Source organism: Bos taurus, chromosome 5, assembly GCF_002263795.3.
Source record: "Bos taurus isolate L1 Dominette 01449 registration number 42190680 breed Hereford chromosome 5, ARS-UCD2.0, whole genome shotgun sequence".
Classification (NCBI taxonomy): Eukaryota; Metazoa; Chordata; class Mammalia; order Artiodactyla; family Bovidae; genus Bos; species Bos taurus.
Window position 1 is genome coordinate 43,135,738 of NC_037332.1, and position 26,502 is coordinate 43,162,239.

The following is a 26,502-nucleotide window of genomic DNA, read 5'->3' on the forward strand; positions in this document are numbered from 1 at the left end:
AGTTTGAAGGGAGCAATTACTGTATTGCTAATAAAAAGTATTAAAAATTATAATTTAAAGTAAAGCTACCTTCAATGAAGTATAAAACTTAAAAATCTTTTTTCCATGAAAAAAGTTTGGAAATAAAGGATTTCTCTATTTGTCTTATCACATGTTTTTTAAAAAACAAACATTAAAGTTATTTTAAGGTCATTATCTGGGGAAAACTCACACCTCTCCAGACTTTTCATTTCACAATCCTCAAATCCTGAAAAGATGTAACTGCCACCCCAAAACTGACAGTGCTTTTGCTACAGGCACATCTGAAGATGAACTATATATAGCTCATTTTAATTAAACTTTCAAAACACTACATGAGCTTTAAAATTTAAGAATGATAAAGCAAATTCTTCATACTTCACCAAGATCAAGAAGAGAGATGAAGAATATAACTTTGTATATTTAAAAAAAAAAACCACCTTTTTAAACCAAAAGGCCAGAGGTTCTAAAATTATTAATTCTACAACCTGTATTCAGGTAGCACAAACCATCTCAGTTAATCCCATTTAAAACATTATGAACCATTATATGCACTGCATACTAAAGAAAGCCAAGTAATGTCAGTACCATGGCTTAATATATTTTACCTGTTTTATTTCAAATTAATTCATGATAGATATTTTCATTATTAAATTAAGTGAAAATTTCATTATTACAATGAAAACCTAGGTTATGAGTTATAAAACCAAATATTTAAAATTTTAGGATATTACAATAAGAATTATAGAAATAGCAGGTATCAGAAGCCTAGTATGTGTCAAAACTAGAGACAGAACTAGTTTTGTTCTCATCTTCATAACTGAAAAGTAGACATCATTATCTTCATATTTGCATTGGAGGAAAATGAAGCTCACAAGTAACCTGCCCAAGTCATACAATAACTGGCAGATCAAGGAGTAGGATCTAGACCTGTAGGACACCAAAGCCCATGATTTTTCCAGTATAACACACTATTTTTAGCCCGAGATCCAAAACTACTTAATTACACTTCTATCCAGAAATAATGTTGAAAAAATTCAGTCCAGTGATTGTAAGGCAGGCACACTGTGATGACTTTTAAGAAGTTCACTTTAGCGTTAACTAAGGCACAGAGCTTATTTGCTTATCAGTAAAACTTTAGCAAACACCAGCATCATCATCGTACTCAAAATAGCCTTCCTAAAGCTTTGTGTAGGCACCTCTCCCTCTCTAGATACCCTGTCTAGGTTTTAAAAGAATTTATTGCCTGGCTAAAGATAAGTATCTAAATTAGTGGAGAAAGTATCTTCCTGTTGTATCATTCTTTAGAAATTAAAATTGGCTAACTTTAGATTCAAAATATGTGTAGTTATTGGGTATAAAGTGTGTTTGTAGCTGACAAATCATATATTCCACTATCTGAGATATAGAAATTAAAATTTTGTTCTATTGTCCTGTCCTCATCATTGTACACTGGTGAATTACACTGTATATTATCAGAATTTAAACTAGAGTAACTTCATCATATTAGAAGATCAATCTAAACCTAGGGAGTAAATATGATAATTAAAATCTCAAAGACTTTATATATCAGAGATTCAGAAATTAAAGAGATCAAATTTGGTCTCATTTTAAAAATCTTTTTGTCTTCTATGTCTTTTTATTTTTCTCAAAAGACATAAAGACTTAAAAGACTTTTTCTTTGTTCCCTAACTTTACTGATATCTTTTTTACATATTTATCTTACATGTACACACGTACCACACATCACATACACACTTTTGTATAATCTGTAGGGGCAAGAAGTGTGTCTGTTTTGTGTATCACTATCTACTGCCCAGAATACTGAGAATACTACTGAGTTGCCAGACTCCCAGCAGGGGTATAATTAATGGCTAATGAATAAATAAACATAAATTTTCATTTGTTTTAGGAACAGAACACTTAAAATTTTTAAATATTCTAAGATTAGGTATTCGAAGGTCTATGCATATAATTGCTTTAATGGAAAAAAAGATTTGTAGATGACAGTTAAATGGTTTAAAGACTAGAAAGAGTTCTAGGCACTAAAAATCACATTTATAGTAGGTTATGATATGATAAAGGATCCTAAACATTAAAAATCCTACTCAGTGTTGGACCCATAAGGTAAACTCAGCCTGAAAGAATTCTGACACTTTAAGTCTTTATAGTTTGAGAAAGCTATTTTCACCTAAAAATTCTCTGTGGATAAAATTATTTTAAAAATCTTACTCACTGAGACTATGTATAACAAATTTTTAAATTAATAGGATATTTAATAATTCCAACTTAATTACATAGGACAGATCACACAGTGTGACAACAAAATAGATTATCTAAAAAAGAATAAGCAAATATGATGTAAAATTTTTTTTGCATGTGTTTTTTTGGTTACAGTATCAAAATTTTTATGAAAATACATTATTGAGATATAGGAAATTCTTTATATAAATAATGGGGCTGTATCCTAGAAATCAACAGAAAATTTTAGGGGAGAAAGTATACTTCTGATTTAAATAATCTAATCCCTTACTTAAAGTATTAAGTAATTTGCAGAAGTGAAATACAAGTATGACTGAAAAAATGATTACGGTCTCGATCAGGTCAATATTTTTCAATAATACCATGATAACATCAAGCTATTAACTTATAATACTAATTCATACAGAAGGCTTCTTATCAGTTGATGCTGTTAAATTCATGTTCTTTACCTGTGAATAATAAACCACAATCACTTTACAGATGGGGACTTTGACTTGGGACATGGCACATCAATGGAAGACAGTTTGCTGAAGTCTGTTAATAAATATACTATGGGATTCTTAATTCCTAATCCAATTTCTAGAAAAACAGTGAAAACATCCTTTAAAAAAACAAACCCCAGAAGCCTTTGTGAAAAGTTTATTCTGTGAATAAAACATAAAAGTTTTAAGTCCATGAATTTTTAAAATAGAATCAAAAGAAGAAAGCTGCATATTAATACTTGATAGAAACCAGTATTTCTGCTTATTTTCATTACTATGAAGATAATTTTGTTGAAGAATATCAGTGCAAGTGGCCAACAAATTACTTTAATAAAGATTTCTCAAAAATAGTTTAATAATGATATTTCTCAAATTTTATTTTTCACTTCACAGCTAAACATTTTAAAGGTAAAAGTTAGGCAAATGCTCAACTTAGGAGAGATCAGACAAAACTGGGTAAAATTATTACTTTACATACACACACAAACATATATAATTTTCTTTAACATGACATTTACCTGAGAAATTGCTTTCATGGGAAATTAGGGAACTTATTAATGTTCAAGTTGTTTCTGAATATTTCTCTTTCTGGAAAACTGGTTTTTTTTTTCATGTAAGTTGATTTCCTCACAGATTTCAAACTAAAATTCAACTAAAATTACACATCTACTGATGCAAATATCTATTTCTTTTTGCATGTATTTGGAATAATTTATGATCTTGAGCAAAAAGCTTCAAATGAGTAGAACAAACTTCAGTTATTTACTATTAGAATTTTTCCCTTCCAAAGATACTCCTCCTATAGAATGAGGTTCCCTAACTATGGTGTCAAGGACCAGCACAATCACTGGCATCACTTGGGAATTGGTTAGCAAAGCAACTTCTCATGTCCCACCCACAGACCTACTTGAACCAGAAACAAAGCAGGTTGGCCCAGCAACCTGCCAGATGATAAAACAAGGCCTCCAGATAATTCTGAAGCAAGCTAGAACCGCTGACCTAACAACAATCAGAATTTCTCCATCTTGGAATTATAGTAATCTATAATAATAACACTGATAAAAACAACAACAAACTACCACAACTACTCTCCCATATCAAATACCTAACGTATGCCAAGCAGTGCACTCAGTGTCTATGTGTGTCTGTGTAATCTCAATTAATCTACATGATAATCAGAGGCAAAAATCATTCTGATTTAAAAGATAAGGAAGAGAGAGAGAGAGAGAAGTTGCTCAGTCATGTCTGACTCTTTGTGACCCCCATGGACTGTAGCCTACCAGGCTCCTCCGTCCATGGGGTTTTTCAGGCAAGAGTACTGAAGTGGGTTGCCATTTCCTTCTCCAGGGGATCTTCCTGACCCAGGCATCGAATCCAGGTCTCCCACACTGCAGGCAGACGCTTTACCGTCTGAGCCACCAGGGAGAGGAAGCAGGTATGGAAAGGAAACTAGTACAAGGTCAAAGTATAAACAGCGGAAACAGGAGTTAAATTCAAATCCTGATACGACAGTTATGGTTTTACTTCATTATATTTATTAAAGAACAGGTAATATACACAATGTCCTGTATACTATTGGTAAGTAATTATTTGTATTTAACTAAAGGTTAGGTCATGAATCTACCTTTTAAAGTCAAGAGGTGCATATTAGAATTGTTAAAATAACTCAAGTACAGTGTAGAGTGGTATCTAGACTTGGACTGAGAAACAATGACACTTACCATTAGAGAAATACCCCAAAATAATAATAATGAGAAAAGGTTTAACCTTTTGTATGTGTCGTCATCTTTTTTTTTTTAGCTCACCTTTTCAGTTTTTTTTTTCATGTTTTATATGAAGTCTTTTAGGGATGTAAAATTTTGTAATAATTATCTGGTAAGCATCTTATCTTTTAAAAATATTTTACTCTTCAGTTTAGTAAAGCTGATTAAAAAAAAACACTAAAAAATTATTCAATGAAAAGAAGTAGTTTTTTCTGTTTAAATTTAATAAAACCAACAAAACTAACTCTTTAGTTTTTAATTCTTAAGATCTGTCAGTGGAAAGAACATTCAGAGAAATCCTGAAGTTATGAAATCAGACACTGTGAACTATATTTTCTACTAGGCAGAGTTAAGTACCTACAAAAGGAACTAAACACAAATGTGTAATATGCCACAGCACTGATGAAAACTGCATGTGGGACAGTTAGAAAGGTGTTTTTGTGAGGAAAAGTTGCAAACCAAAACAATTTTCCATTGGCCTCTTCCCCCCAGTTATTTCACATACTAGTCAAAGGAACAATCATGATTAATGCTTACAATTTTCTTTCTTTATATTTACTTGCAAATAAAAACTCAACCAAATTTCCTACAATGAGTGCAAGTGTTTAAAAAGTCTATGTCTATTTATATACTGGTTTTAAGAAAAAATCTCATATTTGCTTACTTTAAAGTAATAATAATATAAGAATACATGACCGGGATTGAAAGAGGGTATCTTTATTTTACAACTGAGCAGACACAAAAATATTTCAAATGTCACCAAGGCTTGTGAAAAATTACAAAATTTCTTACCAAGTTCAATCATTTTCCTAAACTACAGGTAAAATGAACTACTTCCAGATACTCTCCCAGAATTTAAAACAAGCCAAGGAGGTGGAGACAAAGGACTCGGCAAATATCTGGCACATTATTAGAATGGATGTACTGGTACATATAAACAGATAAAAGAAGACACTTCTTATTAAAATCTAGATTTATACATTTACACAGTTGCACACGGAAAAAAATATACCTTAGCTACTTTCCTCCAGTTAAGACAGTCAAAGAAGTAATATGTTCCCCTCTCATATGTATTGGTTTTCATTGTTGGCTCCATGCCTGGTGCCCTGGTAATCCATACTCGTTCTTCTTTGTGGTATCTCCAATCACGGTTAAAACTTCAATTTTTAAGAGAAAAAGACAATTAATTTTTTCCTGTGGCTCATATCAAACATTTTCTACATCTTGTAAAACACTTTTCAGAAAATAATCAACACAATAACTATATGAATATTGATGCTTCTTTACCCTGATTTTTATTGTTATTAAATACAAACCTAGTAAAATAAATATAGGAAAAGACTTTTTAAATTTCTCCCAAAACCACACTCTTTAATTAATACACACATCTTTATTTTTATGCAAACAAAATGAGATCTTAAAAGCTCTACGAGCAATGTGATAAAAAATTTGGCAGACCAAATAAAGATCCAGTGTTCCAGAAACTTCACTCCTTTTTCATTCTTAATATTCAACAGAAATTGAGATATCTATTAAAACAAACAAAAATCTCAACTATTTGTGTTATTTTGTAAGAAACTAAATGCAAAGCCTATTTGAATTAACTAAATTCACATAAAATTTGTAACTAATTTCAAATTTTAAAATATTTAGAAAATTCTTAATGAGTGTATTACTTTTATTTTTTATTCAGATCTCATTGATCCTAAATTCTCAATAGCCCAAAGGATATCCATTAATATTCACATAAGAATTAATGACAGTTTACACCACCTGTAAACCAGGGAAGTAACATCCAAAGGAGGTAAATGTACCACAAAAAAATGTCTCTGGTAGAACAAACCTCCATGCAAACAAATTCCCTCCTATCAATACAATGAGGAGTTATTTTAGACATATATTTTATATATGTTTATATATTTTTAGACATAAATAAGATATGAGACAGAACTGCCAGTGATGGATGAATGAATGACTGATGAATTTATTTATGTATGGAGTAAATCAAAAGGAACAAGTAACAAATGCTCTTACAAAAAATGAGGGAAAACATGGAAAAAAACAAATTCTCAACTGAGAAATTAAAAACAATTTATTACCAACACAGTGAATTTTACATTTTAAAAGTATCTGATCCAATGCCATTTATAGGAATGTTAATAATGTTAAATAATATGTTAATAATATAAAATACTTAACTCTATAAAAAGGTCTCCCAATCATTACGTCGTAAGTTTTTGCTAACAATTCACTTTATAGTAAACACGATTAATAGAATGTCTATTGCTAACAAAATGCTACCAACTGGACATATAAAAAATGACACAGAATTTTTATTCTTAGAGCATCAGGTAAAAACAGAAATGCTCAGAAAAACAATATATTTAATGGACCCATTTCTTAATACTAGTTTATTTAAGTTGGCCAACAGGCTTCTGATAATAACTATGGAGTTCATTTTATCAATACTTCAAAATATACAAGAAATATGCATAGTGCCTTGCCCTTGTAATGCTCAATATATATAATAAATGATGAAATTCACTGTCATTAGCATTAAGTGGTTCCACAAGGAGAAAGATGACCCACAGTTATGGACCGTATCTTATACTTCATTTATTTATAAAAATCAGATTTACCAAATGCACAAATCAAGCTGATCCTGACCTCTTACAAATTTAGGGTTATTTAAGTTTGAAAATGCTTTTTATGTATACAGCTAAAAGCAAAACAACTTTAATTTCTTGATGAATATTTCCATTCTAAAAACAAAGACAAAGACAAAAACTACAGCCATTGTCATTAAAAAGAAAATATTTTAGAACAAGATCTACCATAATAACAAAAGTTTTTAAAAATACTTTGAACATACAGCTCTACTGCAGCTAAAAGTTGTAATACGTCTCCTCCGTTCATGTAATAGAGATAGAAAAGAAGGTCTTCTCCGTATCGGCCAAGTTTTATTGCAGCCAGCTGGAAAAGATACATTATTCTGAAATGTAAAATGAGTTTGAAAATCCTAACATATAACTGATTCCACTAAAGTAAAAATGTAAAGATAAAACAGAAACTCCTCTCTGCAGCAGATAACTGCCATTACATGATTACAGAGGTAAGTTATATAATTTTAAAGGGGAGTTTCATCATTTGAATGACTAAAGTCACTGAACAATTATTTCTGATATATCTATTTTATGTATTAACAGGAGGAAAAAGCTAAATAAAACTTCTGAGCAAGCTCTAATGCTGTCTTACTTGAGGGTCTATTAATAATCAACGTGGCAATAATAGTGGAACACTGTGTTCAGCAAAAAAGGACTTACATTCAAGTCCTAGTTTCATTACTTACTAATATGACCATATCCAAGTTCTGTAATGTGTCTGACCTTTCAATTATAAAACGTAGTCAACAATACCAACAAGAATTACTAAAAATGTAACTGAAATTAAGTGATAATGTGAATGCACTTTGTAGAGTGCTTGATACATACAAGCCTTAAATATTAACTGAATTTACAACTGAAAGTGATTCACAAAATGGTTATGTACTTTTAGCAAAACACAGATAAGTATAAAAATCATAAAGGGATACATTCTTTATTTTGTTTAAATGGATGACTAAAAGATGGCTACTCTATATGTCATTCCACAGAGGAGAAACAACCGCCTAACAAACTATCAAACACAAGTTCAATAGTCTCAAATTCTGACATTAAAAATAAATATTTTTTTATCTCTTTATTTACACTTGTATTTAAATGTTTATTTAGTTATTGTTACACATTCTTGGAATGTCATTTTTCTCTCCTCTCATATTATCCCCATTCAAGCAACAGTCTTCAATGTGACAAATTATCCTAAGGCATTATTTCTTAAATTATTACAAGAAAAGGTTCTGGAACGCTCAGGTAATTGGAGCAATAAATGAGTGCTATCATGGAAGTGGCAGCAAATCACATAATCCATAAACAGAAAAAACTAGCTCTACCTCATACTTCTTGTCTTCCATCTACTCAAGACATACTGACAAATACATGTTTCTCTTTACTTGCCTATGTGCAACGTCAATATCCATTTGACTGCACAAACTGCGTGGTACAGATGCAGGACACTATTTATATATATTTATATTATACATATTTATACACGTAACACAAATATATAATTTTTAACAAATTATACGTATCCTTTCACATGACCAAAATCTAGTCCCCTAAAGCAGAAGTGTTTTCTTTCTTAGAATAATAATAAAAAGATTAAAGCTGTAAACTCTTAATAGTTATCTATTACTAGAAATTTAGGTAATTAAAAATAGAAAATGAGCCAAAAAAGTCAAAGATAATAGCTTTAAAATGTAATGTATTTTTTTCATTAAAAACATTGTAGTATTCATAAAGAAAAATCTTTCTTATTGATAGATACATAAAATGAAAATGTCAGGAGGAAATTTTCAAATTTTCCATGTTACTTTGTTCCCATCAACTGTGGTTATGGTTACACCCTGTTATTAACAACGATAAAAAAGATTTTACTGGTCCTAACATTCTTTTTAAAATATTTAAAAAATATAACCCAGACCTCATCAAAACACAAGATTATAAACAAAAACAGAAATTAAATTGTTACATATAACAAAATGGACATACAAAAACATACCCCTGAGACCACTGCTAATTATTTCAAAAAACTATGCTGTCAGAATTGAAAAACAGTACCTAAAAACAGATAAATTCATGCTGACTGAGTAGAATAATAAACTACACTCACCTTATCCCTAATGTGAATGTTCGTTAAGTACTCAGATGGAACATGGAAGTCTGGATAATAAAATGAAAAAAGCCTTATTAACTGATTCTCAGTTACAAACACATTTTTTAAAAGTCTAAACAAAAATAGATTATCCTACCTATGTCTTGAGGTCGACAAGGTGAAGATGCCCAGGGTGAAGCAAATTTGGGGTAGAGATTTCTGAATAAGGGGAAAAAAAACCATTCTGAAGTCCAAAGCAGAAAAAGAGATTTCTAATTTTATTTTAGGAAATCAGGAAAAACAATGACTTAATACATTAAGATGAGCATCCTCAAACTTTCAATTTCTTTTCTTGATTTTACTATGACTTACACAGCAGGAAACTGAAACAAGGTTAAAAAATATACTTCCATATGTGCACATTTGTATATATAAAAACTACTTCAACTCAGAATGCTTTAAATTCATTAATACTATGTCTTCAAGTAAAATTACTTTCCCATTTTTATAGCCAGAAAAAAAGTAATTATTACAAACAAAAGTTCAAATTCAGTAAACATTTACAAAGTATCTATTATTATATACCTGGCACTAGGTGCTTATACATTAGCAAGCCTAACAAAGATCATCAACAACATGAAACTTACTTTCTGATTGAGGATGGTGGTTTGGGAGGGAGACAGACAAAAACAACTGAGAAATGAAAAACATGAAGCAGCATGGCAGCACAGACAATCTTACAGACAAACTGAGGTTACCAAAAACGACAAAGTCAAAGGGATGACTAGAGGTGAGCAGCTGAGGTATCGTGAAGAGTAAAATTTCTGGAGGAGAGAAATTCAAAAAGCTGCGATTTCAGGGTTTAGGAAAGACTGCTGCTGCTGCTGCTGCTGCTAAGTCGCTTCAGTCATGTCCGACTCTGTGCGACCCCATAGACGGCAGCCCACCAGGCTCCCCCGTCCCTGGGATTCTCCAGGCAAGAACACTGGAGTGGGTTGCCATTTCCTTCTGTAATGCATGAAAGTGAAAAGTGAAAGGGAAGTCGCTCTGTCCTGCCCGACTCTCAGCGACCCCATGGACTGCAGCCTACCAGGCTCCTCCGTCCATGGGATTTTCCAGGCAAGAGTACTGCAGTGGGGTGCCATTGCCTTCTACTATATATGTGTATATAGAAACTGCCAAATTATAAGAGGAATATTACTATAAAGTGAGAGTGATACAGCAACTAACATAAGAGGGTATGACCCAGAGTCAGCAGATATCAGCAACTATGAGTGGTAGAAGATGATACAATTCGAACACGTACATTAAAAACTGTAGGGAGGTATTATACACAAATATAGAAGAAAAGAAAAAAACTTACTCGGGAGAGTTCAGATTGAGGCCTAATGTTGTTAAGTCACTTCCTAATGCAAGATGTACCATTCCTGGGTCTGTCTCTGCTGCCCTGATAAATGTTAACAGGCCAATCATTCCAAATTGGTCCGTCACCATCCCTTGGGGAATGTTAGTAACCCGACCTGGATAAGAAAAACATAGTCGTTTCTATCTTTTAGGAAAAAGGAAATAAATAAATAAATTCTATAGTATCTTTGATATATTCTATAGAGTCTCACCATCAGGTAACACCTGGATCCCTTTTTTCTGCTGGTTATTATTTTGTGTCGTTGAACTTTTATCTCCAGGGAATTTGGGTCCATCTGTACTTGAAGTTGTCTTGCCAGATGTATTCAAATTCTAACAGGATAAAAAAAATTAAATGTGACGTTAAAATCTGTTAAGTGTAAAAATTTCAAGTTCATATAGTAATACTTTTTTACTCATTTTTATTATATTTAAGTTGGCCGTAAATTATTGTCTATTCTTCAAGTTCTACATGAAATTTTTTGTCTCCACAATTGTTCCATGGTATACAAATAAACCCTGTATTATACACCTTTGAGCATTTAAAGGACAAGAAATATATGGAAAATATTATTTATCTCGGATCTTCAGTCACAGACCAAAAAATCCATCTCTCTATCTTAGAACTATTTGCTATAGGATATACTTGAAGTTATATTTCTCAATACCTTTATTTAGAAGACAAACTAAACATAGTATATTACCTAAAATAGCACCAAAAAAACCTCCAAGGTAAATCAGAATATATGAATCTTTAAAATTCATATCTATTTTAATTCTTACCCAATAATCTTCTTTATCAATTATTTTAACAATATACACCTTCCATCACACACACACACACAAAAGCACTATTTTCATTGAAATGTGGAAGAAATAAACACAATCGTTAAGTCAGAAACAGGAAGCTGAGTTGGTTGAATCAACACAGGAATAAAAATGTGTATAAAGATTCTTCAAGGAGAAAACTTACTCAAGAAAAACACAGCTCCTTAGAAGGCTATAATATCAAACTTCATGGGATCCAGCTGACAGGGACTATAATAAAAGTCTACATTAACTCTGAGAAGTTCAACAGAAATTTGCAAACCTATATGAAATAGGAGAAAAATAGGCTATCTTCTAAGTTACAAAGGTTTTCCACAGTTTTCAGAAGTTATATTACTACAGATATTCAAAATAAATAATTTTCTAATAGTATTTAATGTGTCCTTAATACAGACTATAAAACTATTAATATAAGAGAAATCTGAAGGGAAAAAACTATGTAACTCACATAGATAATTCTCAGTTACTTACAGATTTACTGTCATCGTTACTTGATGTTGGATCTTTATAACTGGAACCAGGTAATGCTGGAAAATCTTCATTGTGTATTGAGAAGTCCTGGGATTGCTCATTTGCTGGTTTTGTTACCATTCCAACTATATAATGAAAATAATCCAGAGAATTGCAATTGATATTTATGAAATTTTGCTACAAATTATAAAAAGTTAACTTCCCTCATGATAATATACCAAAAGGAATTTTTTTTATTATGCTATGAAAACACACTTCAAAAAATTAGTATTCTGGATAACAATGAATAACTAAATTTTATATAATTGATTAATAACTAAAATATACAAAATAATACAAGGGAAATAAGTGCTAATCCCATAATTCTAATCTAATGTCACACATAGATGCTGAAAAAACATAATCTGATATTGGTAACAATTATTAAAACTTTTTGTTTAAAAGCTTGCTTTAAATATTTGACTAGTTACTATAAATACCAGTTAATTGTCAAATAGCAAATGAACAGAATAAATTTTAAAGAAAATGTCAGTATTCTACTTGAAAGTGACTTACAGAGTGAGCAAATTGCAATCAATTATAAAACAACTCCATATTATTTCAGATTTTCTTGGACTCCATGTAATAGATGTAAAACATGCAAGAACTGGGAAGTAATCCTCCCACTATACTTGGCATTAGTCAGGCCCTTATTGGAGAACAATATCCAGTTTGGGGCTCCACAATTCAAGAACGATATGGAGAAACTAGAGATGGTCCAAGGAGAGCAACGGGAATGATTAAAGGGATGAAAAAATGGACCTATGAGGAAAGGTTAAAAACATTAGAGTCTGAACTGAGAATCAAGTAGCTAGGTACTCAACTTCCAGGGCAGATCATTTTTGCTTTTTTGGTGGGGAGGAAGGCTAATTAGGAAACATTTGAAAGTGAATAATAAAGTTTTCCCTTCTTCACATATTATTATTTGTATTCATATTCCGAAAGTAACATAAAACCATGTTGGTTGAAAATGGGAAAAGCAAGTATCTTAGAACTGATGAAATGATCCCTTTAAGTTCATTGTTTTTGCTATTAGTCTTTATCACATTCTACCAAAAGGAAACAATTATGTGCAAAGGATACAAAAAAATATGGTTACATTGCTGTTACATAATTTCCATGTCTAGCCAAATCTCTTTTATTAAAGATAGTGAAAAAGGGTATTAGTGGTGACCAAGAGTCTACACAAACTATATATACATGACCCATAAGCAGTTCTCAACAGGAGGCGATTTTTTGTTTGCATGAGACATGTGTCAACATCTGTGGTTGTCACAATGGCTGGGGAGGAGGGGGGCGGGGAGGGGGGCGTACACAAAGGGTGGGAGTAGGGGTTGGGGTGCTACTGGGCATTGAGTAGGCGAGGGCAGGAATGCTGATAAACATTCTGTATTGCACAGGACAGCCTCTCATTTACAAGGAACTATTCATATGTCAGTAGTGTGGAGGTTGAGAAACTGCCTTAGAAAAAATCATCAGTGTATGGTTAGTCATTATTAATTACTAGGAATGTGAGAATGTATTCTTAAAAAAAAAAAGTGTGATGAACTGAACAAAGGCAAACCATAGATTATTAAGGTGTACTAAGGCAGAAATGCCAGAAGAAAATAACTTCTGAATACCAATGAAGACTTCCTTTTGGGGTTTCTATACAAATTAAGTTTTCCCATTTAATTCTGCTATCATGGTATTCTGGGAAGAAAAAGCACTTTGCATTTATCGACTCTGACAAAACTACATTGCTCTGATTAGAAAACACATAAATCCATGCGTGTACACACACATGCATGCAAATATACACATATGTGTGTGTGTGTGTGTGTGTAACAGAAAATTTTCACTAGCCATCCATAAAAAGCTTAATTAATTACCATAAGGAGCTCTTCCAGCCAAGGGGTTTATTAATGGAGTTGGGTTACCACTTCCTTCCCTTCTGTTTCGGTCTGCTAATGCTGGAAAATCTGAAAGGTCCAATCCTGTCACATTTTCACTTCCATCTAAATAAGAAGAAACAAACTAGTTACTGCTCTACAAACATTTTAAAGAGATTATTACTAACTATAATAAAATTTGAAATGACAGTGTCTTCTTCCTAAACAATGTACAGCACTGTACTTGGTATATGTAAATGTACAATAAATATTTGTGGATTGACTTCACGTGAAAGAATTTATGAACAACTCAGCAAAGCAGTATGTATCTACTACATAATAACAATCCCAAATCCTAGAGACTTAAGATAGATAATAAGGAGTAAGGTGGTACATTATTTCCCCTGTGAAAGATGGTACTCAAGTTATATAAGTACTCAACCTATAACTTGATTAGTAAGAGGGGAGACTGTTGTGATAAAATTGCTCTTTTCACTATATTCAAAAACAGAGGTTGTATCTGGAATGCTTGGAGCTTCATTTCTAACACTGGTGAAATGTTATGACATTTGTAATGACAGTGCCTCCTGCAAATGGTCTGAATCATATTTGAGGCACAAGCAATGGGAACAGAATCCCTAAGGATATTTTTGGTCTCTTTGGCCTATTCCATATACAAATGTGTATACATGTGAGTATGTGAGTGTGTGTGTTTTGCAGTTGAGAGTGTAAGTAGGGTGGAGAACATAGGATACATGGAGAGCTCCCATGTCTGGTGAGTGAATTGTATGAGAATATGACACAAAGCCCAGAAGTTTATATTACCTATTACACAGTAGGCGCTCAATAAATTGAATAAAATATCTTTTCATTCTGAATTTTAAAATATCAGTTTCTTTCCTTTAAAAACTAAAATTTAATCCAACATTTCTATTTTGCCTATTTTAATCATTACTTTGATCTCTTCTCAATGTGTTAATTATTCTAATATTCTAACAATATTATATTCTTAATTTTTGAAGAATTTATTTTCTATCTTACTGTTAGTATGCACTATAGTTTTTCTTTGATTTGTCTCATCTAGTGTATTATAACCATTTTCAATTTATTTGCCCCCTCTTTAAGTTTATTTTAATTTTTCTCTAATTTTCATAACTAGAAGGATCTCAGAAAGAAACAACTAAGATTACTCTGTTCATAGAAAACAGTTACATAGAAAACAGTTCATAGAAAACAGTTCCAAGTCAGGTGACAATTTAAAATTATGAAGGGTAAAAGATAAAATAATTCAAACCCACTGCTTTTAAAGAAACTGCAGCTTATGAATTCTGAATTCTAAACAGGCATTATATAAAAAGGCAACAATACATATCAATAGCTTATCTAGTACTTTAAAAAGTAATCTCTCTTGAATTACTTGATTATGAATTCTAACTATAAACTTACAGTAAGCATTAACTTTTAAGATGGAGTTTAAATTTGGCATATATTATTTAAAAATAACTAAAAACTATTAACTCACAAATTTTTATTTTTAGGGTAAGACTTGGAAACAACTTTCCTAGTGTAAAATATACTTAGTTAAAAATGACTTAAAAAAATAAACGTAAAATTTACGTAAGTGTATAAACCATATTTCAGAATATAAGATGGCACTGTGAGACACACTGTCACTTTACGGTTCATTTATGAGGGAAAAAACCTAGCTAATTAAATTATGATATGCATCCTAATTTCAGAGATACTTAAATAACCCACTCCAGTATTCTTGCCTGGAGAATCCCATGGATGGAGGAGCCTGGTAGGCTACAGTCCATGGGGTCGCAAAGAGTCGGAAACGACTGAGCGACTTCACTTTCACTTTAAACATGAAAAAAAGTGCTTCTGAGAAACAATGGAATATGGTACTTCATATCAAAACACAAAACTTTAAATGCAAAAAACTGAAATTCTGAAGTGTCACTTGGTCAATCCAGGTTGCTACTAAACATACAATAATGTTGAAAAATTAAAAGCCGATAGCCAGAACTATCATTTCAGATGCTAATCTTCTCATGCTTCCACACACACCCCGTTTCACTGATCGTTCTTTCACCTTCCACTTCCTTTACTGTATTCCTCTCTCAACAATCATACTCATTTTTGCTCCTATGACAACATCCTTTATTTGCTTTCTCAGGAAAGGGTCTGGAGGCAAGTGTGGAAGAAGATAAAACCTGAAGCAGAATAGTAACAAAGCCTCCTGTTCTCTTCTGTCTGAAGCCAGCTGATAAAAGAAACCAATAGACTGCAAAAATTCGTTACTGTCAAAATCAGAATTGGCTTTCTATGTACTTAAATTTTGAATTTTACACATAAAACCGGATTAAAAATTTATGAGTTAAATGTAAAAATTAGTATTATTAAAACTATTAGAAAAAACTGTAAGTGCTCCATATAGTTTTAAAGGTTTCTTCAACCTGAGTCTCTATAGCCAGAATGCCACAACGCTCAACCTAGTTTAGACTACAGTAAAAGGAATGAGGATAAGAAAAGCTCTTGAAGCAAAGATTCTGAGGCACAAATATAGACTAAGTTAACATTCATGCTTTCTCCAGGTGTTAAGGAAACAAATCTGAGGTTTTAACACTGCTATACCATGCCAAGTGAAAAAATATATTTAACTATCTTTTAACTACTGACTGAATTAAATCCTATTTCCTGTCAAATTCTCCCCTAAATTAAGTTCTATCATTTAAACACAAAAATTCCTTTAATTATTTTAAGACTAGTATGTTGAACTGCTTTATATTTCAAGATCTATCATATTTTTATAGGGTACTAGCTCCAGAATAAGCTTACCTGTTCCATTAAAAATGTTACTTGATAAGGAGTTATTCATTCCAAATGCCTGATTCCTGTTCATTCCAAATCCAGACATACTGGGTACATAGAAAATAATTTTAGATATACAGTAAGAACACTAACTTTCAGATGAAGAAAAACAAGTGTTTACTTTTGATCTCCTCATATAAAACAACATGTCTAAAAACAAACACTAATTTTATTTTTGAGTTGAATATTTTTATTTAAAGGTTCCCTAAAATCCTTCCATGAACAACTGAGAACCAAAACGATCAGTTAAAAAACAAAAAGCAAAGAATTTATATAAGGCTTGAGGAAAATAGATTAAGGGTATCATTCTGTGTACTTGGCGAGTCAACTTACTGAATATACTGAAAGAAGTAACTAAACTCAAAAACAGGTGATTTAGTTTAAGACTATTCTTGAATATTTGTTTTTCTTTCACTACTGGTAAAATGTGCTATTATTACTTTTCATAAAAGGTTTTCATTCATATAGTCTGTCTTTTCCCAACTAGAATGGATAGAGTTCATGTCAGACACACGTTTGCATCTCTTTGCCCTTAGTATTCAGGAGGATACAAAAGGCACTCAATAAATGTTTAGTTGACCTGAATTAAATGGTGCTTTTCTTTAACTGAATTCAGTGTTCTAAAACACATCATTCTTATCAAGTGTATCTTTTAGTTATTTTTAAAAAAAATCTCTCCATAGTACCCTTAATTCTAAATTAAGGTACTTGGTAATAAATAGTTAATCAAAGCCTCCCTTTTCTACACAAGCCTAAAGATGGGAAAACAAACAAAAAATAAGGTTGAATTTAAAGTGAGGTCAGAGTAATTAAACACATCAAAAAGAACTGTTAATGCAAGTTCTACAATGAAAGAATGCATTTTTAACATCAAACAGTCTGATAAAAAGACAGTTGTATTAGTGTTATGAGTAAGGTTAAATCAAAGATGACAGGGTTTGTTTTTTTTTTTTGCCTAGATTTGGAAAACTAACTATAGCCAAAGCTAAACAATATTTTCATAAAATAATGCAGCTGGTGAAACAATACTCTAGGAGAAGAGCAGAAAAGTCAACAGAAAGTTTTGTTTAATAGCATATTAGAACTGCTGACGATAGAGCTACCCTCAAACATTGAATAAGCAGTAAGAGATGAAAACATTCCATAATAATACATCTTATCAATAGTACTAAGCAGGGCTTCAGAGACCCACACTTCATTGACAATTTATAAGAAAATTTACAAGCAAAGTATTTACAACTAGAATGTGAAAAAACATGGGAAAGCAAAAATTTAAATATACATTCAATGACATACTACAAGAATGCAGAAAGATGTGTTAAAGCCCAAGAAGTATTACATGATTAGGAAACTGTCAAGAAGATGAGTCTTGAGAACCCTTTACAGAAATAACTTTGGTAAAAATTAAAAGAGCAGCCAAAATTATAAAAGAAATGCTCATATAAGTCTTAAAGTAAGAACTGGAGGTTATGGGATGAACATTAAATTGGAAATGTGCTAATAACCTATTTTTATTCAGAATTTACAAGTACTAAATAAGAGAAAGTGAATTAAATGAGTATCATGATAGCACCTACATCCTTTACCCACTATGCTGCCCATTAAAAAAAGATCAAACTAAAATATCACTTTCACAGTAAAGAAAGCCCTGTATTACAGACATAATGCTCATAGAACTTATCTGAACAGCTTTAAAATCCTAACAAAATATGTAACTTTTTCATATTGTTAACTTTTATGCATAGCAGTATAACAGTGCAAAAAAAGGAGTGAAAAGCACAAATTCTTCTTTTTGTTTTAAATCCCAGGACATGACACTATTTCAAATACTACAGATGTAGTCTTCAAAAAGTCTTTGGTCAGTAAGTCTCCAAAGAACAAAACAGAAATTCGGTCGAAAAGGAACTTAACCAAAGGATAAATGAAGCAAGGCAATAATGATATTTCCAGTGCTATTCATAAATATGGAGCTCTTACCACACAGGTGACCAGCCTCATTTAATAGAGGAAGGACATTTCAACAAAAATTTTGCTGGTAGGCAACCTAACAACAATCCTTTTCTAACAACAGCAACAAAAAGCAAACTGATTCTCAGAAGAGTATGTCTTTAAGTTTGGGAGTTTAAGTTGCTATGTGTAACAAAAAGAGAAGCTTTGGTCAAAATATATGATGAAACATACTTATGAAACAGAAGCCAAGACTCAAGAACAGAACGCTGAATATGAAAAGGCAAATTTGAAAATACCCAGAAATAACAATTATACACAGTATCAATAAATATCTTACCTGTTCACAGTAAAAGGTTGTCGAGAAGGCTGCTGCTTTGGCATACATATTATGCTCGGCGAGCTTCTGTTGGGGCTACCTAACCCTGAACTGCTCATGCTATTTGTCCTGCTAGGAATTCCAATGCCCTGACCAACCTGGGAGTGGTTCATCATATTCCTAGGATTCATAGGCAAAATACCCCTGAAAAAGAAGTCCAGTATACTAAATAAGCTCTCTATAATCACTCATTAAAATTCTCTGTAAATAATCAGTTGACCTAACCCTAGAATTTCAGATATACGTTCAAATTGCATTGTAAATTTTTATTCATTTAATTCTTTTATCTGGTCATTTGAAAAGAAAAAAAGCTTTTTGAAAAGTCAAAGTAAACAAACCAATAAGAAAGGGCAAATTATAGAAGAATATATGGTGATAGCAAAGATGAGAGAACTATTGGTGTGACTATCACATAAAATACAAACATATTTCACATATATATTTTGAATAATTTCATTTCAAATGTATGTCATTCTATCTTAATACTAATATGCATCATTTTTGTGATCTGCTTTATTTTATTCTCACTAGAACAATGGATGTGTGGTGAGGGAGCAATAAATAGAATCATCTGAGGAGTGATTTGAAATTGCACATTCTCCTTTGAGAAAGAGAGTTGGCTTTTTTGAAAAAAAGCTCCCCAGGTGGTGATTAATCCTTGATACCCATCCCAGCTGATAACCAGCATGCTAGCTGCAAGATAAAAGCATCCTACACTATACTTATCAATTTGCAATGAAATTAAATGAGCATAGGGTATCAACTTTCTTTTCCTCAGTGAAAGGCACTGAACCAGAAAATCAAATAAAGAGTTACTTTATTAAAAAATTAAAAAGCTCGCTTACTCTACAAAGATACATTTTGAGAAATATTCTGGTCCATCAATATAAATACCTGCTTGGAGATGGAGGCGTGTGAAGTGACATTGTTGGTACCCCTGTTGTTGGCGTGACGTGGCTCGGTAACTGAGTGCCTTGTGATAAGCTGCGATTTAACTGAGGGGTATTGTTGCTCATCCCCCTCATTGGAAGGCCTAGTGCACCTATTAAAAAAATTCAGAAGAAGGAAATTCATTGCCATCAGGAATGAAATTGCTATCCATCTTCTGGAGTTGGTAATATAAAACATTTAAAAATGACCTAACGTAAAATAATATGCAAATTTTAAATGGAAATATTCAATTCACTCCAAATGGACTCTAATCTGATTTTAACAAAAATGTTTGTCTGAAATTTAATATTATGAATTTTCATATTGCTTTCATTTTTCTATTTTTCCTTCTTTGCTTTCATCTATCTTCTTTTCATATTTCTATTTTACAATACACTATGTCTGCCAATAACAAATTAGATGACTTGTTTCAATAAAAACATTTTGTACAAATATGCCTTTAAGAAATTTGCAATCTTGTGTTTTTATGTTTTAAATCATAACTGAGTTACACAGACATTAATCCCCACTTTGCTGAAGTAGTTTAAATTTTTATTTGATCCTTTCTAAATGCATTTAAGAAATAGTTTATTTACTACTATTTACACATACATATTTTTCAACATTACAATTTTTATAAACACAATATGTCAGCAACTGTTAAAAACTCAACCTGATATAGCTATGAGAAAGGAATGCATAATATTTCAAAAGATTTCAAAGTACAGTGACCTTCTATTTATCTACCATTGATGGGGCCAGATGTGAGGTTAGATGTGTTCAAATATGTGTACTTTTAAAAAACTATTGAGTTTACCACTCAGAAACAAAACATTAAAATAAAAATCAACCAACTGGGATAAATCGTTTCCTGCCTTGTGTTAATATAAAATGATATCAATTATTATTTTCTGAATAATTCAGAGTAATTATCATAGATATTTAATGTCCTAGATGCTTTCCTCCCCTTTTATCCCTCAAAAGTAAGGATGTTCAGCTATCACTTATGTTGTCATCACACCTGCCTGTGAATGCCAATATGCCTCCTTTCTTCTATCCTCATACTTTTTGATGCCTTCTGTTTCTAGTCTGCTGTGGAATGGCCTATCAGTCAACCACACTTATTCTGAACTGGAGATTAAATAAAAATGGCAAGATAGAATGAAAGTTAATGAATAAGAGGATTTTAGCACAAAGCATCGGACTCCCTCCCCCTCTTTCTGGTCGAACCTGAATATTTTGAAACTATGACTTCCAAAAATTGGAATATATTGTATATGTTCTGAATATTTTCCTTCAAATATCTTTGCAAATTTATCTTCTGGCATAACAGTGTACCACTTTGTAATTTGGGGTACCAGTGAATCCCGAAGATTTAGCTGGAATCTGTCAGCTTCAGTACTCAGCTTGTAGCCTAACTGCTTCTCAGCTGAATGAAGCCAACAAATCCAATTTAATATAACTACTACATTCTATATATACTTATATTCCATGAAGACCTGAGCTTGATTCTGTTATTCTTTAAGTCACATACATAAAGGGAACTGAACTAGATTATTTGTTGGTTTAGTCATTATATGTATGCCTGGTCACTACAAGTTTTGTGACCTTGAGTATACCACTAGCTACAGCCACTTCCTCTGAATTTAGGATAAAATAAGGAGGAACAAGAGGTTAAAAACCAGCCTACACAAGATTTCTTCAGAAGTCATAAGTCTTTGCCTTTTCTCAAGCACATTAGCTTTCCTCTAAGCCCTCTAGATGCTTCTCCCATAATGAACCACCAACGTGACACTTTTCACATCACTTACTAAGCAACCATCTATTGAGGGCCTAACGTGTCAAGCACTACGTGAGCTGTTGGGGATACTGCAGTGAACAAGACAGAAAAAGTTCACATCCTTCTCCCTAAATATGCTGTCCTAAAGTCAGCTATAGCTGTAAATTTCCCACAGGAATGTGTTTCTCACAGTTACTGACCACCAAGAAACATGCAATTTTAGAACTTGAAGGGACCTTAGAGATCACCTAATCCAATGTTCACATTTTACAGATGAGGAACCTGAGCCTCTGGTAAGTTAACTGACTTCTCCAAGGTGACTCAAAGAACCAAGATTAGAATTTAGATTTCTTAGCTCCTGGTGTTCTTAATTGGAACCCTATGGGAAACCAATTAAACAGTAAATGAGCACCCTTGTGAGTACTTACTGACTTGTAACACCCTTTATCTAGTCTTTTTCTCTTGCTTTCTTTTCCTGAACATGTTTACTTCTCTTCAAACGTTTTCTAAACCAATGTATCTTATCTCTCCCCTCCATTTACTTTCTCATCTTCTCTATATCTGTCAAGTTTCTTTTTCCTCTAGATTCACTTTCCCTTCCCATTTCATTCTCTCTATACCTTCATCATTATAAATATACATACATGTTCAAAAGAACTGCACCCTTTTGGCTCTTCAGTAGGCTCTTCTAAAGACTCAAGAGATTTGTTTACTTCAACCCTTCATATACTATGCTGTACTATGAAAATATATAACTTGAGAAATATTGTCGAGACTGCAGATTATCTGACCATTATCAAAATAACTTCTGGAGAAGGAAACAAGAATGGGAAAGATAATTTATTTAATTAATTTTAGATAGGCACACTTGAATTAACCTACAGTGAGGAGAGCAGAGGAAGACAGTATGAAATCAAAGATTAGCATTTTATTTTTTCCTTTAACATTTTGATTTCATGAAAACAGCTAATAAATTCAAATGGTCTGAGCTGCATTTTATTGAGCCAGGTGGGTAGGGGAAGAAAATCAAAAGAAAAGAGAGAGGAATGCATCAATTTCAAACTGGATCAATAACCCCTGAATACTTAATAACCGAGTTACTTTAAATTCAACTGAATTCCTTTAAAACACATAGAATTAATACCACTGACTAGAAACAGAGATTTATTTTTAGGAACAAAACACATAGGCATTAAATTTGAGTTGCTTGAATCAAACTATTAATATTACAATGGGGTAGGGTCAAGGGAGGGAAAATTTTACTTTTACTAGTAAAATTAGAAACATCACGAAACATCATCTCTGCCCATGAATCTCCAGGCAAGAATACTGGAGTGGGTAGCCATTCCCTTCTCCAGGGGATCTTCCCAACCAGGGATAGAACCTGGGTCTCCAACATTGCAGGCAGATTCTTTATGAACTGAGCCACCAGGGAAGCCCAAAATATTATACCGGAAGACATATAAGCTGAAAGGGGAATAAAATATCCAGCTCATTAAAAAAAAACTTTATCTGACATGAAATAACTACAAGTAGAAAAGCTTAAATATGTACACTGAAACTTGTGTACTGGAAGGACAGCAGAATTAAATAAAATATATCAAGCACCTAAGAACTATGTGAAGCACTATGCTACTTCATCTCCTTATAAAGTATTATAGAGAAGGTATTTATCCCTTTTTTACAGACAAGAAATAAAAGAATGAACTCTCACCCCCTCCAAAAAAATACCAGTTAAAAAGCAGTTTAAAAGGTTATAGATTTGAAGCAAATTTTTCTTTAATCTGACAGAGATAATAAAGTATAATACTGTATTAGAAGAAATACATGAACATATTCTACTAAGTAGATTCCTGTTATTTGGCAGGGTGCTAAACAAAAAATGGATTGAATTCTTTATTGATCATTTTTCAGAAATCCAAGATATCACCTAAGAAATGTTTCCATGAACTACTTCCATTGCACAAACTGGTTAACAGCATATTCCTTAAACAGTTATGGCATGATATGTCACACTTTATTCAATATTTTGCTAAAAATTAACAACATTAATGACATAAGTAATAAGAAAAGAGGTAACAGCAACCAAATTCTTGAATACTCATACTTAAATAGAGTCTCCTGAATCTTTAAAGAGAAGGGAGAAAACTTAATCGATTCAAGAGGTCTTCAAGTATCCCCTTTCGATTCCCAAAGCAACTGGCTTCCTTAACTTACTGTCCTGCCCGCACAAAAAGGGCAACCATCTTCTTTCCTCCTACCTGTCCCCATATCCTCTTACCTCCAATTTGTCCTGCACTTACCTAGTTAATCTTCTCTGTATACTATTTCACTATGCCATTTCCTTCATTAAAATAAAAGAATTTTAGAGATAGAAAAGTCTCCAGAGATTATCCAATTAAGTTACAGATGAAGGTCATTCAACTTAATTTATAGATGAACTAACATTAGGTATTAAGTGACTTGCCCAAGATCACAATGAAGAATAAATACACTGATTCAATTTCTTGTCTCTAATTTCAACCAATCACACTTTCTGCTTCCTATAGTAGGCGCTAACCTTTGCATCATATGGAAAACTTTAACATCTGGGTCCCCGCCCAGAAACTGTAACTTAGTCTGGGTCCAGCAATTCATAGGCGGGGGGATTTTTTTAACTCTGTGGGTGTTTTTTTTTTTTTTTTGGCGGGGGGAGGGGGGTAAGGGTTGAGAAACACTGTTGTATAGTTAAATCCAATCTCAGTTTGCTTACTCTTTAAAGTGCTCTGTCAAGACCAAAAAACATTCTTCTAGTCTTTATTTTTTTTTTTTTCTTTCTTTTCTTTCTTTTTTTTTTTAATTTTTTTATTTTTTATTTTTTAAATTTTATTTTATTTTTAAACTTTACATAATTGTATTAGTTTTGACAAATATCAAAATGAATCCACCACAGGTATACATGTGTTCCCCATCCTGAACCCTCCTCCCTCCTCCCTCCCCATACCATCCCTCTGGGTCGTCCCAGTGCACCAGCCCCAAGCATCCAGTATCCCAGCTTTACTGAGATATAACTGACATAATACTTTTCCAATCAACTTAATATTTTACTCATCCAATACAAACTCTAGTTTCTAGACACCACATACTCAACTTACACTCTTCTTCATAATTTCCCTAGTCTTCTTCCCAAAATATACCCTCATATTTTTACTCATATTCTTCTCCCCACCTAGAATTCTTTCCTTCCTATTGTTCTACAGAGATAAAAGACTACTTAAATCAAAAAACCAAAACCCAAACTGCTATGATCAAGGTGTTTACATGCAATATACGTACAGTGTACTTGGGTGTATATGGAAGGTGCCTCTAACTCAAGACATGAAAGCAGAATGAATTTGGTATCAGAAAATGTTTGGTAGAGAATATTGTACATTAGCTGAATAAAGAAAGAGCCCTAGTCAGGCATTTGGTAGTGGTGCTAGGAGTTGGGGTTGGGTGAGGGGAAATTCCAGCACTTTGGCCACCTCATGCAAAGAGTTGACTCATTGGAAAAGACTCTGATGCTGGGAGGGATTGGGGGCAGGAGAAGGGGACGGCAGAGGATGAGATGGCTGGATGGCATCACTGACTCGATGGACGTGAGTCTCAGTGAACTCCAGGAGTTGGTGATGGACAGGGAGGCCTGGCGTGCTGCGATTCATGGGGTCGCAAAGAGTCGGACATGACTGAGCGACTGAACTGAACTGTACTGAATTGAGGGGTGATGTAAAAATGTCACAGCAGTTCAATCAGAGAAAACTGCAAGATGTGTCAAAGTGTGGACAAGAGATATATGCCTGGTGGAAGAGTGGGATTGCTTCTGAGCACTAAAGATATATGAGAGAAGCATGGATGAAGTTAACCTGGCTTCAACATCCTCAACTATGAGAAGCTGCTATGTTAGAACCCAGCCACAGTTCCCAAACAATATTTGTCTGGATCTCCACAGCAGGTGGCACTCTATCTGTGGAATAAACTGTGTCAATCTCCTACAGATACCTTACACTCCTCCTCAACCCAAATTTGCAAAACAGATTAGTGGCACATTTTCACAAAGTAATGCAGGTCTTAAACCTTAGAGATCACCCTTGATCCTTCTCTTCTGTTCATATTCCACATCCCCAAATCATATTAGCTGTATGTCCAAAATATCCCAAATCTAACCACCTCTCAACATCTCCATCGCTAATCCAAGCCACCCTATTTTCTTGCCTGGACTGCTGCAGTAATTGCCCTTTCTTTTTTCCTTATCACTTGGCCCACTTCCACTCAGTTCATTTTCTACATAAAAAGGTGATCTTTTAAAAAGGAAACTGTATCTTAAATTCCCTCCCACTAAACTTAGAATAAAATCCAAATCCTTTATCAAACCTTCACAAGACTCTATGATGTGCTACCCATTAACCTTCCACTTTCTTTGTTCATTATACTGGCCCTCTCATTCATCTTTTAACACATGAGGTTCATTCTTACATTGTCACGAATTAAGAATGTTTGCATTCACTGTTATCTGTACCTGAAAAATCTCTTACCCAGATCTTTCCAAGGACTTCCACTTCTCAACAGTCTGGTTTGCATTCAACTATTACCTTGTCAGAGATACTCTTTGCCTACTTGAAAACTGTTAATCCCATCCACTCATCCATTAATATGGTAATTTTTATAGTACTTATTACCAGAATATTAT

General features: G+C 32.8%; 1 protein-coding gene across 9 annotated transcripts in view; it reads right to left on the reverse strand.

Moving 5' to 3' along the window:
* The window catches only part of CNOT2 (CCR4-NOT transcription complex subunit 2), a 132,156-nt gene that overhangs the window by 1,447 nt on the left and 104,207 nt on the right, over nt 1-26,502 (reverse strand). For 7 of the 9 annotated variants that reach the window (NM_001428274.1, NM_001428272.1, XM_059886541.1 and 4 more), the window contains 11 exons: nt 19,982-20,129; nt 19,049-19,231; nt 16,729-16,808; nt 13,888-14,013; nt 11,978-12,102; nt 10,891-11,011; nt 10,638-10,794; nt 9,432-9,493; nt 9,293-9,342; nt 7,398-7,498; nt 5,538-5,682 (listed from right to left, as the gene is read on the reverse strand). In NM_001428274.1, coding sequence (NP_001415203.1) covers nt 5,538-5,682; nt 7,398-7,498; nt 9,293-9,342; nt 9,432-9,493; nt 10,638-10,794; nt 10,891-11,011; nt 11,978-12,102; nt 13,888-14,013; nt 16,729-16,808; nt 19,049-19,231; nt 19,982-20,129 — 1,298 coding nt within the window. The remainder of the gene's footprint in view (nt 1-5,537; nt 5,683-7,397; nt 7,499-9,292; nt 9,343-9,431; nt 9,494-10,637; nt 10,795-10,890; nt 11,012-11,977; nt 12,103-13,887; nt 14,014-16,728; nt 16,809-19,048; nt 19,232-19,981; nt 20,130-26,502) is intronic. The other 2 variants (NM_001103277.3, NM_001428276.1) reach the window with 1 other exon arrangement.